General features: G+C 43.6%; 1 protein-coding gene across 2 annotated transcripts in view; it reads right to left on the bottom strand.

The window, feature by feature from the left end:
• Window positions 1–302: 302 nt before the first annotated feature.
• The window catches only part of MOB3B (MOB kinase activator 3B), a 216,397-nt gene continuing 202,116 nt past the window's right edge, over window positions 303–14,583 (bottom strand). For both annotated transcript variants that reach the window (XM_078370411.1, XM_035307422.3), the window contains one exon: window positions 303–6,296. In XM_078370411.1, coding sequence (XP_078226537.1) covers window positions 6,267–6,296 — 30 coding nt within the window. In that variant the 3' untranslated portion in view covers window positions 303–6,266. The remainder of the gene's footprint in view (window positions 6,297–14,583) is intronic.

Raw genomic sequence — 14,583 nt, forward strand, 5'->3', positions numbered from 1 at the left:
CTTTGGCTGACCTTTCGTGGGCTGCACCCACTGTTTAACCAGTCCCAATGAGATGAGCTGGATACCTCAGTTGGAAATGCAGAAATCACCTGCCTTCTGTGTTTATCTTGCTGGGAGCTGCAGACTGGAGCTGTTCCTATTCGGCCATCTTGCCAGCCACCCGTGTGTTTTCAAATTAACTCTGAATTAGTTTCTGTAGAATTAACAGTTTTCCTTCTATTTACCTGTTCCAGGACCATTGCAAGACAACCTATTCATTAAAAGAAATAAACCAAGCATTAAAAAAAAGACAGACTAGATAATGGATTTATGCCTTTTATTTGCGACATTTGAATACCCAAGCTCACATATAACTGATTTCATAAATATCCTTTAGTTTTATGTTGCTTTTCTAATTGATTTGTTAGTTTTCCTTATAGTCAAACCCTTAATACAATCATAAATGGAACTAAAAATATAGTAAACATTTCTTTTTCTGATGGATGTAAAAAAGGTAAAGGAAAACTCTGAAATCAGATCACTAGAAGCTAGTCAAACAGCTTAATTATTTGATTAGAAATGGACTCTTCATTCATAAGTTACAGAAATCCTTATGTAGTCACTGAAAAAATTCTTACTCAGAATTAATACCTGTCCAGAGGGAAACAGCCTGTTATAAAAGCTTTTTGTTAATATACTTCTTAAAGCAGGAAAACAATCACTATTTCCAAACACATTTTGTCTAATTCTAGGAGAGAATCACCAATTTCTTCAAGGTTCAAAATCATCAGATCAAGAATGACAGTGTTAACCAAGTGATGCCTCCAACGCCTTTTAGTGATTGTGCCTTGGTACAGATTTCTTCAAAGATGATGGCCATACTTTTCCTACAGTGTTTTTTGTTTTTCTCGCAGTGTGACACTCATGGGGTATGGAAAGGACACAAGTTTGAGAGACTATGAGAAGCAATGTGCTTCCATTAATGAGCAGAATGATGGCTTGGCATAAATCGGCATGAAAAGATAAGAGTAATTCTATTCAAGTCCCTTAATGTTTTGCCAATTAAAGGGATGGTTTAAAAAAACAAACAACAGTGTAATCTTTAACAGGGATGTTAAAGGTAAGAAGTAAGGCAGATAAACCAAAACGATTGAATGTGGTAAAGAATTTTTCATGGTGATTAAAATAGAAAACCCATAATGTACAAAAAGCAGGTCAGGACTTAGCAAAGATACAAGGCAGTTTGGAGAAGCCATGAAATAAGTTCTCTTCATGTTCACTGCTGGTCACATTCATAACACAGAGTGATGTGGAGAGCTTTGGGAAGGTTTCACATTGAGCTACTTCAATGGTCAACAATGGAGCAACAAGATTGCAGAGGACACCATCCTGGGAGAAGTGGAAGGAAAAGGAGGCTGACGTACGTTGGAAATAGCCTTCAGATGTTTCGTAGATATGCAAATAAAGCTCTGATTCATTATATTTTCACTTATCCTATTAGATATCATCTTTGGAACTTTCTAAAAGTGGGACACTAGAAAAGATATACTGAAACTCAAAGATAATATTTCAGCTTGAGTTGAATGGAACTCAAGATGTTGTGGAGTGTTCAGTGGATTGGTTATATCAAAAAATGCTGTAGAATGTCCATGCCTGAAGATCTGTGAGAGGAGAATAGATTTTTTTTTTTCACTGGAGATGTTACTGGCATGGTTTGAGAGATAAAAGGAAGGGATTAAGAAATCTCTCAGCTGGGTGCGGTGGCTCATGCCTGTAACCCTAACACTTTGGAAGGCTGAGGCGGGTGGATCATGAGGTGGGTGGATCACGAGGTGAGGAGTTTGAGACCAGCCTGGCCAATATGGTGAAACCCCATCTCTACTAAAAAATGCAAAAATTAACCAGGCGTGGTAGTGCACACCTGTAGTCCCAGCTGCTATGGAGGTGAGGCAGAAGAATCACTTAAATGAGGGAGATGGAGGTTGCAGTGAGCCGAGATTGTGCCACTACACTGCAGCCTGGGAGACAGAGTAAGACTCCATCTCAAAAATAAATAAATAAATAAAGAAAAAAGAAAAAAGAAATCCTTTAAGTTTTTCCCACTTAACCTGGCTCTGAGACTCTGCACCTTTAGAAATGAGAAAATACCCAGGGAAGAAAAAATGAACAACTTATGAAGCAGGAAATGACTCTAGATCAGTATTTCCCAATTATCCCATTTAAGACATTTTCTTCCTAGTCATCTCTTCCTTGTACCATCGCCATGAAATTTTAATACCACACAAATACTTTGTATCTGTTTATGTACTTGTGGTCCTTTGGAGGGTCACAACCCATTGTACTATCTAAGGGTTTTCCCCCAAAAACCAACTGACAGGTATAGAGTGTGTGCTCTCTATAAATAAACTATGGGTCCAAATGGGAGGTCATTGAGGATTGGAGAAAAAATAAAAGGGTTGACTATTTCACCTCTGGCTACAGGGACCGTACAAATTCCCACCTGCCCACGCAGTCACATATTGCCTGCACACGGAAACGTCCTTCTTCTCCTCCCTCCTGTTATATGGAAAGGGATGAATTCTTTGCTACTGCTATATCATCTGACTGCAATGGTCATCATATTTTGGGGATCCCTGACCTCCTTGAGAACATTAAGAAATCAATGTATGTATGCACAGCCTCATGCTCTAAAAATGTATGTGTACTAAATTTCAGAGCTTAATAATTATGGAACTTGATAATGACTGGATCAGGCAGACAACACCTGATCAGTCTTAATATCAGAAAAGAGACAAGTAGACATTATGTGCCTCCTGATGGGAAGCGTTAGGAAGGAAACAACATCTCATATGTAGTAGTCTTGGAAAAAAAATTTAACCTGTATCTCGTAATGAGGCAACAATCAGTAAAAAAGTCTAGACTGTGGGACATTCCACAAACTTACCTGAACTCTTTAATAATGTGTACACACACAGACACCCCAACCAACATCATACACAAATACCACCCCACCACTCAGACACGCACAAAAGGGGAACGCTAATCAATTAAAGGAAACAAAAGAGAACGACAAATACACATAATTCTTGATTGGATCCTGGATAATAAAATAAACAGCTATAAAGGATATTTTGAGGACAAATGGAGAATTTTGAATACGGATCACATATTCGATTTATACAGTAGCAGTGTTTAATTTCATGGGTGTGAAAATAATGTAGATTTATAGGACAATGTTCTTATTAAAAGGAAGAACATGATTAAGTACTTTACGTTTTCATGATGCCTACAACTTATCTTCAGATGATTCAAGAATAAGAATGTGTATTTACAGTGAGAAAGAAAATGGGAGGCAGGCGTGGTGGCACAAGCCAGAGTCCTGGCTGGGCAGGAGCTAAGGCGGAAGGATTGCTTGAGACAAGGGGTTCAAGGCCAGCTTGGGTAACATAGGGAGAGACCCTTTCTCTTAAAAAAAAAAAAAAAGAAAGAAAAGAAGGCAAAATGTTAACAACTGATGCACTGAAGGACATAAGGGTAACTCACTATAATCTTTCAACTTTGAAACTTTTACTTTAAAATTTCCCAAAACTAAAACAAAAGTAGAGACCAGGCAGGTGGCTTATGCATGTAATCCCAGCACTTTGGGAGGCCAAGGCAGGTGGATCACGAGGTCAGGAGATTGAGACCATCCTCGCCGTCATGGTGAAACCTCATCTCTACTAAAATACAGAAAACTACCCAGCATGGTGGCAAGTGCCTGTACTCCCAGCTACTCGGATGGCTGAGGCAGAGGAATCCCTTGAACCTGCAAGGTGGAGGTTGCAGTGAGTCAAGATGAAGCCACTGCACTCCAGCCTGGTGACATAGTAAGATTCCATCTCAAAAAAAAGAAAAAAAATGTAGAAAAAGGAGAGTAGGCCAGGTTAGGAAGAAGAAAGAGAGTTGTCAGTCTCTGACTCAGAGGGCTGAAGCTCTATTTATCACAGAGATGAACAGTTAGATGCAGCCAAGCCAAAGCGATAAAAATTGACTGCAGAGATTCTCTTCAGAATTTGCCAAAGTTCTGTGGGAACGGGAACATTCTGCAATTTAAAAAAAAAAAAAAAGAGTAGTTTGCCAGAATTTACCCTAGAAGAGTTGATTAGTGCAATTAACAATATAAGCAGGATAAAACTGTTCCAAGAAGCTTAAAGACATTTGGATTTTTAAATTGAGTGGAAATTTCATTTGTACAATTAATAGAAAATAACCTTAAAAAGAATGAATCACAGAGGTCTCCAGATTCCAGCCTCCTGCTTGATTATACCTTGTTGAAATGCAGGAACATATTCAACTTTTTAAATGCAAAAATCCTGTGGCGTTCCATGGTGCACTGCTGTAGTGTCCCTCTGGGTCCTGGGTTCCAGAGCCACCTCTCTGTCCCACTGCTCTGCATTCCCATCTGGTCAATGCATATTGCACAGGCTGGGAATTAGGGGCTCTTGTCTCTGTTCCTGGATCTCTATGATGGTCAGATATTCTTTCAGCCAAAAGTGATGCGGGGGAAAAAAACGTGGCCTATCTTGTCCTCTCCAAATTATTTAGGAAGGGAGAGAAAAGTATGTTTATTGTTGACCAGGGCACAGCAACATGGTGAGGTAGCAGCAACTGGATTCCATGAGATGACCTTTACGAGACACGAAGCAAGGTTCAGCTGGCTTGGTCAGGGCAACAGTGAATGCCACTGTACCCATAGAGGCAGCCTTTTCTCAGCCTGGACAAAGATTTCATGACTCTAGGCTTTTGTGGCAGCCACAGAAGGCTTTAACACATGTATAATGAAACAAAATCAGAGTTGTTTAGTTATGGTTTAATCATTATTACATTAACATACACTAGTACATTCTTATCTACTTCCCTCCACCAGCAAACATTTTGCTAAATTCAAAAGATCACTGGAAGTATTATGACCCCCTCATCACAGGCGGTCAGAACCAGCACAGTTTTGTGAATGAATCAGAGAAGGCAACATTTCATCAACGAAAACTCATTGGTTTCCAAAGGCAGGATGAGTACAGAATGCGTTATTCTGACTGTCTTCTGGAATAGAAAAATTGGAAAGGATGAAAGAAGGAAGTTAGCTCCGGCTCCACTGTCACCTTGGCAACCGTGGCACAATCACAGGGGCAGAAATTAATTTTGTGCCATAACATAACATGGCAGAGGAGGGGAGAGCGTGGAGTAGGGAGAGAACATTGGCTGGGTTTAAATGCTCAGAAGGCCAGTGGGGAAGGTTACAAGTCAGCCGTCTGGGTGTTAAATCTACATGTACCAAATAACCAATTGTACTTTTGTTTTTTCACTGAAATGTTAGTGTTATGTAGAGACAGCTGTGACTCCCTGCCCTTTAATAAAGAACAAACGCTGTAGTAATCAGGCCCAAAGCTCTTGCTGATCATTCTCAGTCATTTAGGACTTTTATTTCTCTCTCTTGGGAAACGGGAAAGAATCTCTTCAACTGAAGAGACAAGGAATGATGGTGGTTATAAAAAATACATTCTGATCAGGTGACGTGGTAACTTGTCAGCTTTATGCTAGTAACCAGTCTCTTCCCTGGAGTTACAATGTGAAGACCCTGTTTGGGGCAGAGACGAGCCACCCCATGGCGTGTCCCTGATAAAACTACTTATTAGGGAAATGCTATGGAAGCTATGGCAGGGAGAGTAGGTGGGTGCGGGGGGTAGGGGTTCAGGTCTCTCTGAGCTCCACGGTCCTGCATAGTGTTAAATCATAGCATCAGAGCAGGAGCTCTTAGAGACCTGCAAGGAAGGCGTATTGCATAAAAACTCGCTGCACATCCAGAGGTCCAAAATTCACCTGGCACTTAGAAAACCAATCACAGAGAAGTCGGCCAGCTGATAAGACAGATAAGTGGAAAAATACAAACAAGCATCCCAGTCCCAAAACCTGAATTCCAGTAAAGCTTAGGCGGCAGGTCATAGGCAGAACGATGCCCTGTGTGGGAGTGCAGAGGCTTCCTCTCAGATACCTTCTAGCCAGAAGGGTCAAGGGGCTGGTCCTTCTTCCAAGCTGTGGTCTGCATGGTCCACGGGTCTGGGCTAGCAGCACTCAGAAGGTTAAGAGCACACAGAGTGAGTGGGGAATGTCTCTCAGGAGTCACCGCTTGTCTCCACCTCTGCAGCTCCTGGAAGTAGGTGTGTCATTTCAGCCAGGGCGGTCCACTTCCCGCCCACGCAGGGCTCAAGAAGGAAACCGCTTTCCTTTCTTCCAGAGGGTGAGGTGGAACATCAGTGACACATCCTGCTCGTCATCTCTTTCTGGAAAGCAAGGGGAAAGGGATGGTTAGGAAAAACCATAAGCAGAGCAACAATTTGATGAAGGATCCCGAAAATGCTCTTGGAATCTCTGGAGCCTATAAATGAAGGGTCACAAGCGCAGTCCATGACTAAGGCTTAGCATGAGGATATGTTCTGTTTGGTCTGCAGACTGTTTTTTTCATTAAGGCACTGTTTAAAAATTTGACTCTTTTATCAAAATCCAGTTTGCTTGCTTTTTCTTAGAAATTGCAAGATTGGGAGCTTTTGAACAGCTGGAGTTGAAGAATGGCTGCCTTCTTCAGCAGAACTTGCTCTCCAGTTTGTCCCAGTCCCTGCCACCCACACCTGACTCTCCCACAGGATCCACGTGTCACTTACAAACTGATCCAGTAAATGGATTTGAACCGCTAGTTTTCTTCAAGTAGGGAAAGATTTCTCTTAAGCTAAGTTTCAATCAAAGATGGAAAAATAATGGATAACTTAAGGGGGTATGCTGGAAGGAGGACATTTTTAAAAATAGAAATGAATGATACACCAAAGTGTCTGACACACATCACCTGCCTGGCTCTTTAGGTATTTATGGATCCCGAATGAGCCATCCGTTATCTTTCCCTGGGGCTCTGCACAGGTTGAGTCCCATGCTCCTACCACATCCTGTGCCTGCCCCTCTTCACTTATCAAATTGCCATTCATTTTTCCAACTCAGGTAAGGTGACTTCTACCTGTCGGGAGACCTTTCCACACTCCTGTCCCACTCGCTGTGGAGGTAGCCACTCTCTCCTCCTGTGCACACATTGATTCTTCTATGCAGTGTATGGATTTGCACATCTGTGTGTGTGTGTGTGTGTGTGTGTGTGTGCTGGGGCTCTGGGCATATCTGTTGGCCCTGCTAGACTGAGAGCTACTAAACGCCAGGAAAAAGAAGCACTCATTGAATCACCCCATGTGCTTTCATCTTTGTATCCCTCGCCCCTGGCACTGTGCCAGGGTAGTGGCGCCTCTTTCATCTCCAAGGATGGTCTGAGGAGCAGGCTAGTAATGAGCCCTGTGCCATTTAGCATCTTGGGGAGACAAGTTGAATGTCATTTTAATTAGATGAATGATCGCCTTCCAAGTTCCACCTGCTGCAAAGCTGGCTGCAGCTGCTACATCTCTTGCATACTGACATGGACTGCCACACCTTATATAATAGGAAACATCGGGAAAAAGGAGCCTGAGCATGGGAGTGCCCAGGTGTCCAGAGAAGCTTTCCATTCGAAAACCACACAAATGTGCTGGCTAGAGAAATAACAACAGACAGGGCAGAATCTAGGCACTTTTGCATCTCTATAATTATCAAATACAGGCAGTTACATATATATGTGTATATATAATTATTTTTAATTTTTAATTTTTTGACAGGGTCTTGCTCTTGCCCAGGCTTGAGTGCACTGGGAACAGCTCACTGCAGCCTCAACCACTCGGGTTCAAGCTATCCACCCACCTCAGCCTCCTGAGTAGCTGCGGAGTATAGGCACATGCCACCATGCCTGGCTACTTTTAAAGTTTGTTGTGTAGATGGGGTTTCACCACATTGCCCTGGTTGGTCTCAGATTCCTGAGCTCAAGGAATCCACCCACTTTGGCCTCCCAAAGTGCTGGGATTACAGGCATGAACCACTGCACCTGGCTTTTGGCCTAACTTTTGATGAAAGAGATGGAGGAAATAAGATGGGAATGCAACACGTGCATGCATGTGTGTGTCTGAGAGAAGAGAGGGACAGAAAGAGAAGGAGGGAGAGAGAAAGTGTGTTCATGGGATAAACGCAATTTTAGCTGTATAACTTAATTATCTGCAACAGGTCAGTACTTTTGGAAAGAAAGAAGCTAGCAACTGTTAAGTACCTATAAGGTGCCTGGTGCTTTGGAGTGGTTATACCATTGGATTTGTATAACTCGAAGACAGGGAACTATGATCTCCACTGGACAGAGGAAGAATCCCAGTTTCAGAGCAGAAGCTATTTGCTCAAGGTAAATGGATAAGGTGCAGAATGCTCAACAGGAACAGCTGTTTTTGTTAAACAGAAGCCTGCTGTTGGCCAGTCTTGGCGTCTACTCCTCTGCAGATATTATACTTTGTGAAATAAGATTTGCCATCTTACTGTATTGAGAAGGAAAAACGCTCAGGGAAGGAGAGTACTTACCAGGTCATATAGAAAGTTGCAGGCCTAGAGTTTAAACTCAGGTCTATCTGACTGCAAAGCCTGGCTCTTTCTACTACACCATGTAATTGTAGGTTAACGTCTTGAAGATATTCTTACGAATACACAATTCTTTTTTTTTTTGTAGAGCAGCAGAATAAGTTTCAGAGAGGACAGGGACTTATTCAAGGACACTGAGATGCAGGAATAAAAACCGTTTCCTGGGATGCCTCTTAAATTTGCAAAAGGAATGAATGGTTGAAATAGCAAATCAGAAACTGCAGGAAAGACATTTGAGTTGGAGCCATCTTTTGAAGCGTCGCAACAGGCTCTGAAAGCAGTATTCTAGCACTTGTCCACTGGGTGGAGCCAATGAGCTGTTTAAAAAAACAACTTCTTTAAATAAACAAATGGCCAAGGCTAGGTTCCATCGCTTTCTTCATCAGAGCCCTCCCGCTGGCATCCAGCAGGGCCAAACACATTCCTTCCTCTCCAAGAGTGTGGGCAAAACATCTTCTATCGGGGTGCTCTTTATGATAAATTTGCCATTGCTGGAATTACTGAATACCCTATGAATTAAGGCGGGTCACTCAAGAACTCCAAAACGTGCATTAAAAGATTTCCACAGACGTGATGAGAATCTTCTGAGAAGTTCCGGAGACTGTGCTTGGCTTGTCTATGAAGATTTTTAAAAACACCTGAATTTTTCAAAATGTGTTCTTAGCAGAGAAGTAGAGTAGAATCTTGGTTGTGGTCAGTTTCAATTGTTTTAAAATAAAGCAGTAATTGATTCTATCAAGTCCCTAGTTCTCCACCATCAGCAAAACAAATTCCATCCTCTGAAGCCTGGCAAAGAAAGAGGTCCCACCACCCCCTGCACAACTCCTGTTGAATTCCCTCCCACTCACCACACCAGCCAGGCCAACTACACTTCTCCAGATCTCCAACTGGCCAGTTTCTAGTGGTTTCTTTCTTATATCTGGTAAATGTTTTCTGCCCTTCTCTGCCTGGCAAATTTTGACATCCTTTAAGATACAATCTTCAGCTCCTTTCTTGCCACACATTTGCATGACATCACATTGGAACTCATTTCATTTTTGCCTGAATCTGAGAATAACCTTCACATTTTGTTGTATGTTAATGTGTGATGGATATTTTGTTCATTGCATAACAGGATATATGGTTTGATCCAGTTATTTTGGGAAAAATATAAACAAAATATGGGTCCAACATGATAAATTTATCTTCAGATGAATAAAATTATGTATGTTTTCTATTTCTAATATTTTTGTCCATTGCATAGTCTGAAGTTTTAGATATTTTTGATATGCATGAATTTTTCCCTAAGAAAACAGGATCCAGTTATTTAAAAAACAACAAAAAGGAAAGTAGGCAGAGACTCCAAACTGAAATCATATTTCGTTTTAGAAATGAAGTTAAAATGACATTTGCCTAGTTTTTGTGGGGATGGTGGGGGTGGATGGAATCAGCCTGTCTTTTACATAAGATACTCAATTTTTTTTTGTTCTGATCTAAACACTTTTTAAGTTTAAATCTTCTTTATGTACTTGTTAGCAATTACAAGAAGTTTTTGATAGCCATTGAACAAACTTCCCCGTGAACTCTAAGAGTGAAATCTTACTCCAATCTCTCAGGGTACCCATTTTTATAACTGGCAGTTAGTGAAGGGTAGGAAATAATGATCCAGAGAAGTAAAATGACTTACTCCAAGTCACACAAATACTCTCCAGCTTAGCCAAGACTACGAAGAAATCAATGCTCTCAGTTTACTGCACTACGTCCTCGTACATTTCAATATCTAATGTTCATGTGGAACATATAAAGAACACTTGATGTTTACCAGGTGTCAGTCATCATGCTTGCATAGCAATTTAAATAAGTTATCTCTAGGAATTATGAAACAAGCTCCAAAAAGCAGTGACATCGTCACAGAGTCACAGGCTGTTGTTACAGCTGGGAGGAAACATGGGTGTCACCTACTCCAACACTTTAATTTCAACAATGTGGCAACTCAGACCATCAGAGAGTAAGTGAGTTCCCTAATGTGACAAAACTAATTAGTGGCAGAACCAGGACTGCTGGCCTGTGGGCTCTCTGACTTCACATCGATTCGAAAGGGGCAATTTGTGTAAACAAGAATTTCTGATGGGTGGTAATTTCTGCCGGCTCACACCTGTAATCCTAGCAGTTTGAGAGGCTGAGGCAGGCAGATCACGAGGTCAGGAGCTCGAGACCAGCCTGGCCAACAGGCGAAACTCCACCTCTACTAAAAAAATTATAAAAGTTAGCCAGGCGTGGAGGTGGGTACCTGTAATCCCAGCTACTCAGGAGGCTGAGGCAGGAGAATCCCTTGAACCCAGGAGGTGGAGGTTGCAGTGAGCCAAGACTGCACCATTGCACTTTAGCCTGGGCAACAGAGCAAGATTCCATCTCAAAACAAAACAAAACAAGAAAACAAACAAGAAACACAAGGATTTCTTAGAGTGGGCTTGGCATGCTGCAGGTAAAATCTTTGGGGCTCCTAAACTCCTGTAATGGCTTTCGATAGTTTTCAAACCACGTCTCCACTGTAACAATGTTCTTCCTAATCTGGACTCTTTTCAGGCACTCAACCTCATCCCCCATCAGTGCCCGATGCTCCTTGTCTCCCACAGAACCCACAGCAATTTCCATACACATGCTCCTCTCTTCCCAGGACACCCTTCTCCTGTGGCCAACACCCTGTAACGCTCTTGACCAGCACTCAGCTCCTTAGGGACACCTTCTTCTACCCTCCCACCCTGTCCCCCAAAAATCCTAGGTGCTCCTTTTCTAGATTCCCTCAGTGCCAATGGCACCTTTCACGCTGTTCTGTGACTGTTTATCACATTCCTGGTTTCGGCACCAGGCTGCTCTCTAAGAGAGGAACCCTACCTTGTATTTGCGTGGAGCCTGGTGCTCAAGACCTGGCACATACTAGGTGCTTAAAAAATATTTAATTAAACTGAAATCCAATGAAGAGGAACACTTATTAGGTCTGCGGACCCAAGTAAAACGAGAGGTGGAAGCAAACACGGATTGCATACCTACGATGGTGAAAGCACTTAGACTTCGTGCACTCTCTCACAGCTCTGTGAAGCAGGCATTGGTCTTTCTAATTTAGAGATGAGGAAAAGAAGCTCCGGGATTTCAAGTAACTTGCTCAAGTTCACACGGCTAGTCAGTGTAAGAGTCAAGATTTAGTGGACTCAGAAACAAAAACAAGCAAACACTATTTTCATTACTCTGCTTGAGAGAGGATTAAAAGACAAGGAGTGACACTTCTTGTTTCTGTTGTAATATAAGGGGTAGAAGAGCGGCCATAGCAGTGTTTCCAAACCCATGTCTTTTAATCACCAGCTTCCTGATGATTCTGAGACACAAGAAGGAGAAAGGGGGAGGAAGAAATACTCCAAACAAAAAATAATCAAGGGAGAAAGGGAGCACGAGGAGACACAGAAGGCTCTGTGCGCGGAAGGAGCGGACAACACTCGGTGCCAGAAACTCCTCCCCAAGGACAGCCAGCATTAAACAGCTGAGGGCTTAAGCAGGGTAGTGAGAAGTGCGCCTCCCTCAGGGCCACGTCTGACATGACACGGTGTACTTCTCACTGCCTATTTTAAGTCACTGGATGTTTAATGGTGGCTACTAGAGGGAGGAGTTCATGTATCTAAAGGAAATAGGGCTCTCCTCTAATCCAGCACACCTGTGCACATGGATACACACACACACACACACACACACACACCACCGAAGTAATGGAAATGGAACAAAATGTAGGGGAGACTCAACAATAATGCAGCTTCATCAATACCTTTTAAAGGTAAAATCAAATGTGACATTGATCAAAAGGCATGTGAGGAACACGGCGAGTCCACGGGAAAAGGCCGTCAGAGGGTGTCACTCGTTTCACAAAGTGCCTCCTGGCCCATGCATCAGCAGTGCAGCCTCAGTCCCAGCTGCCAGCCCCGAGCCGGAGCTTGGCCCTGTGGCCTGCCGTCAGCCCCGTCTCCACGCAGACAGGGATAGAGCTGGGAAAGTGGCTTGAACTGCAGCAGAAGTACAGGGGCCACATTTCTGGCTGGGCTTGGGGGGGGCAGCATCAAAACCCTCCAACTGGGAAGAGTTTCATTCCCCACAGCAAGGTTACCGCCCTCTGTGGGTAGAGGCCAGGTCAGAAAGAGGGCTTTCTTGATGCCTTTTATCTCACAAATTCCACTTCTTAGAGACTTAAAAATCTCCAGATTGTAGCCATATTTCATTTGTTTCTTCTGCGGAGGGTGTGGATTGAGAGCCTTGTCCATCCTGCAAATTCCCTCTCTCAAGGCTTTTCCCTGCCCTTCCTGCCTCCGTTCCAAGCAGCTGTGCTGTGGAAGTCTATGCCAAGTCTTCCCCACTTCCCAACAGGGTCCTCAGCTCCTGCCAACACTCACTTCCCTCAGCCCATCTCTCCACAGTCACTGTTACACCAATATTTTGCTATTTCCTTATCTCAAGATCTAACCCACTTAGAGCAAAAGCAAGTCCCTCTGGACTGGGTAGTCTTCCTGGAGGAGTGATGAGGATGAGACCGAAGAAAATGAGCCAGCATCGGCAAGGGATCCTGGGGTTCTCAGCTACACCGCGTGGGCCCATGTGAAATCATCCCGGACTGCAGACGGACAGGATTCAGTGAGGTTTCTTCTAGCATCGCGGCACTATGGGAGGCATTGTGATACTGCTGTCAAAGAATCCCAGGCAAGGGCAGGTGTGCTTTCAGGGGCTGTGGAATTGAAGGAATGTGTTCTCTTTCCGGGTCCACCAGGGGGCGTAGTTTTAAGGGCAAAAACTTCCCAGCGCCATGCCCCCCTCCCATCTCTCTCCATCCCGGAGATTTAACCGTCTCTGTTTTAATTTTCGCGGGTGAGGGAAAGGGTCAAAAGTCAATCACTGCAGCAGAAGTTCTAAGGAACTCCTTTCATTGGCCAGGGGTGTTGGAGAAGGTGGGGGTTCCTCCCAGGTTAAAAGTCCCCTTCTTCCACACCCCTTCAAACTTCATGTTTGGACCCCCCTCCCTCCCTACCTCTCTGTTTCTCGTGGAAGTTCTCTCTCTTCTTTTTTCTCTTTCTCTACCTAAATAAAATCACTCCTCTACAACACTGTTTGGGGTCCAGTATTTACTTTGTGAGCATACCTGGTCCCCTCTCTCATTCTTGAGAGAGCAGGAGACCAAGAACCTTGGAGAAACGTCCTCTTAGGGGAGCTAAGGGCTCCCCAGAACCCCAAAAGAACCAAAAGAGACAGTGGTATTGTGCTAAGGCATTTGATGATCAAAATCAAAACCAGGCTCAGCATGGTGGCTCACGCCTGTAATCCCAACACTTTGGGAGACTGAGGTGGAAGGATCATGAGGTCAGGTGATCCAAACCATCCTGGCTAACATGAAACCCTGTCTCTACTAATACACAAAAAATTAGCTGGATGTGATGGCGCATGCCTGTAGTCCCAGCTACTCGGGAGGCAGGAGAATTGCTTGAACTCCGGAGGCCGAGGTTGTGCCAAGCCAAGAACGTGCCACTGCACTCCAGCCTGGGCAACAGAACCAGACTCTGTCTCAAAAAAGAAAAAAAAAAAAAAAAAAAAAAATCAAAACCACTGTTCTCTCTGAATTGTTCAGGTTGAAAGGCTCAGAATTTCCCATGGCACCATGCTGCTTGTGGTCCTAGAGGTAACAGCCACATGATCAGCGTGCACCAAGGCCCAGAAGCACCACTCTCTAATCCCCGCTGGTGTCATCAACAGCACTGTCTAGAAAGGTACTGCTGAAGATCCAGTGAGGAATAAAACTGTTTTCCTGCATCTCCATTTCCTACCAGATAAAGTCCTCAACTTCCCATGACTTGCAAGGATTTCTAGATCTGCCTCCCGCCCCCGTCTGCGGCTGTAGATGCTCGCACGCAAATTGCTTCTGTGTATGCCTGCATCTTTGCACGCTCGTCCCCATCTGCGGCTGTAGATGCTCGAACGCATGCTGCTTTTGTGTATGCCTGCATCTCTGCACGCTTGTCCCGTCTGCGGCTGTAGATGCTT

The sequence above is a fragment of the Callithrix jacchus genome, chromosome 1, assembly GCF_049354715.1.
Source record: "Callithrix jacchus isolate 240 chromosome 1, calJac240_pri, whole genome shotgun sequence".
NCBI classification, from domain to species: Eukaryota; Metazoa; Chordata; class Mammalia; order Primates; family Cebidae; genus Callithrix; species Callithrix jacchus.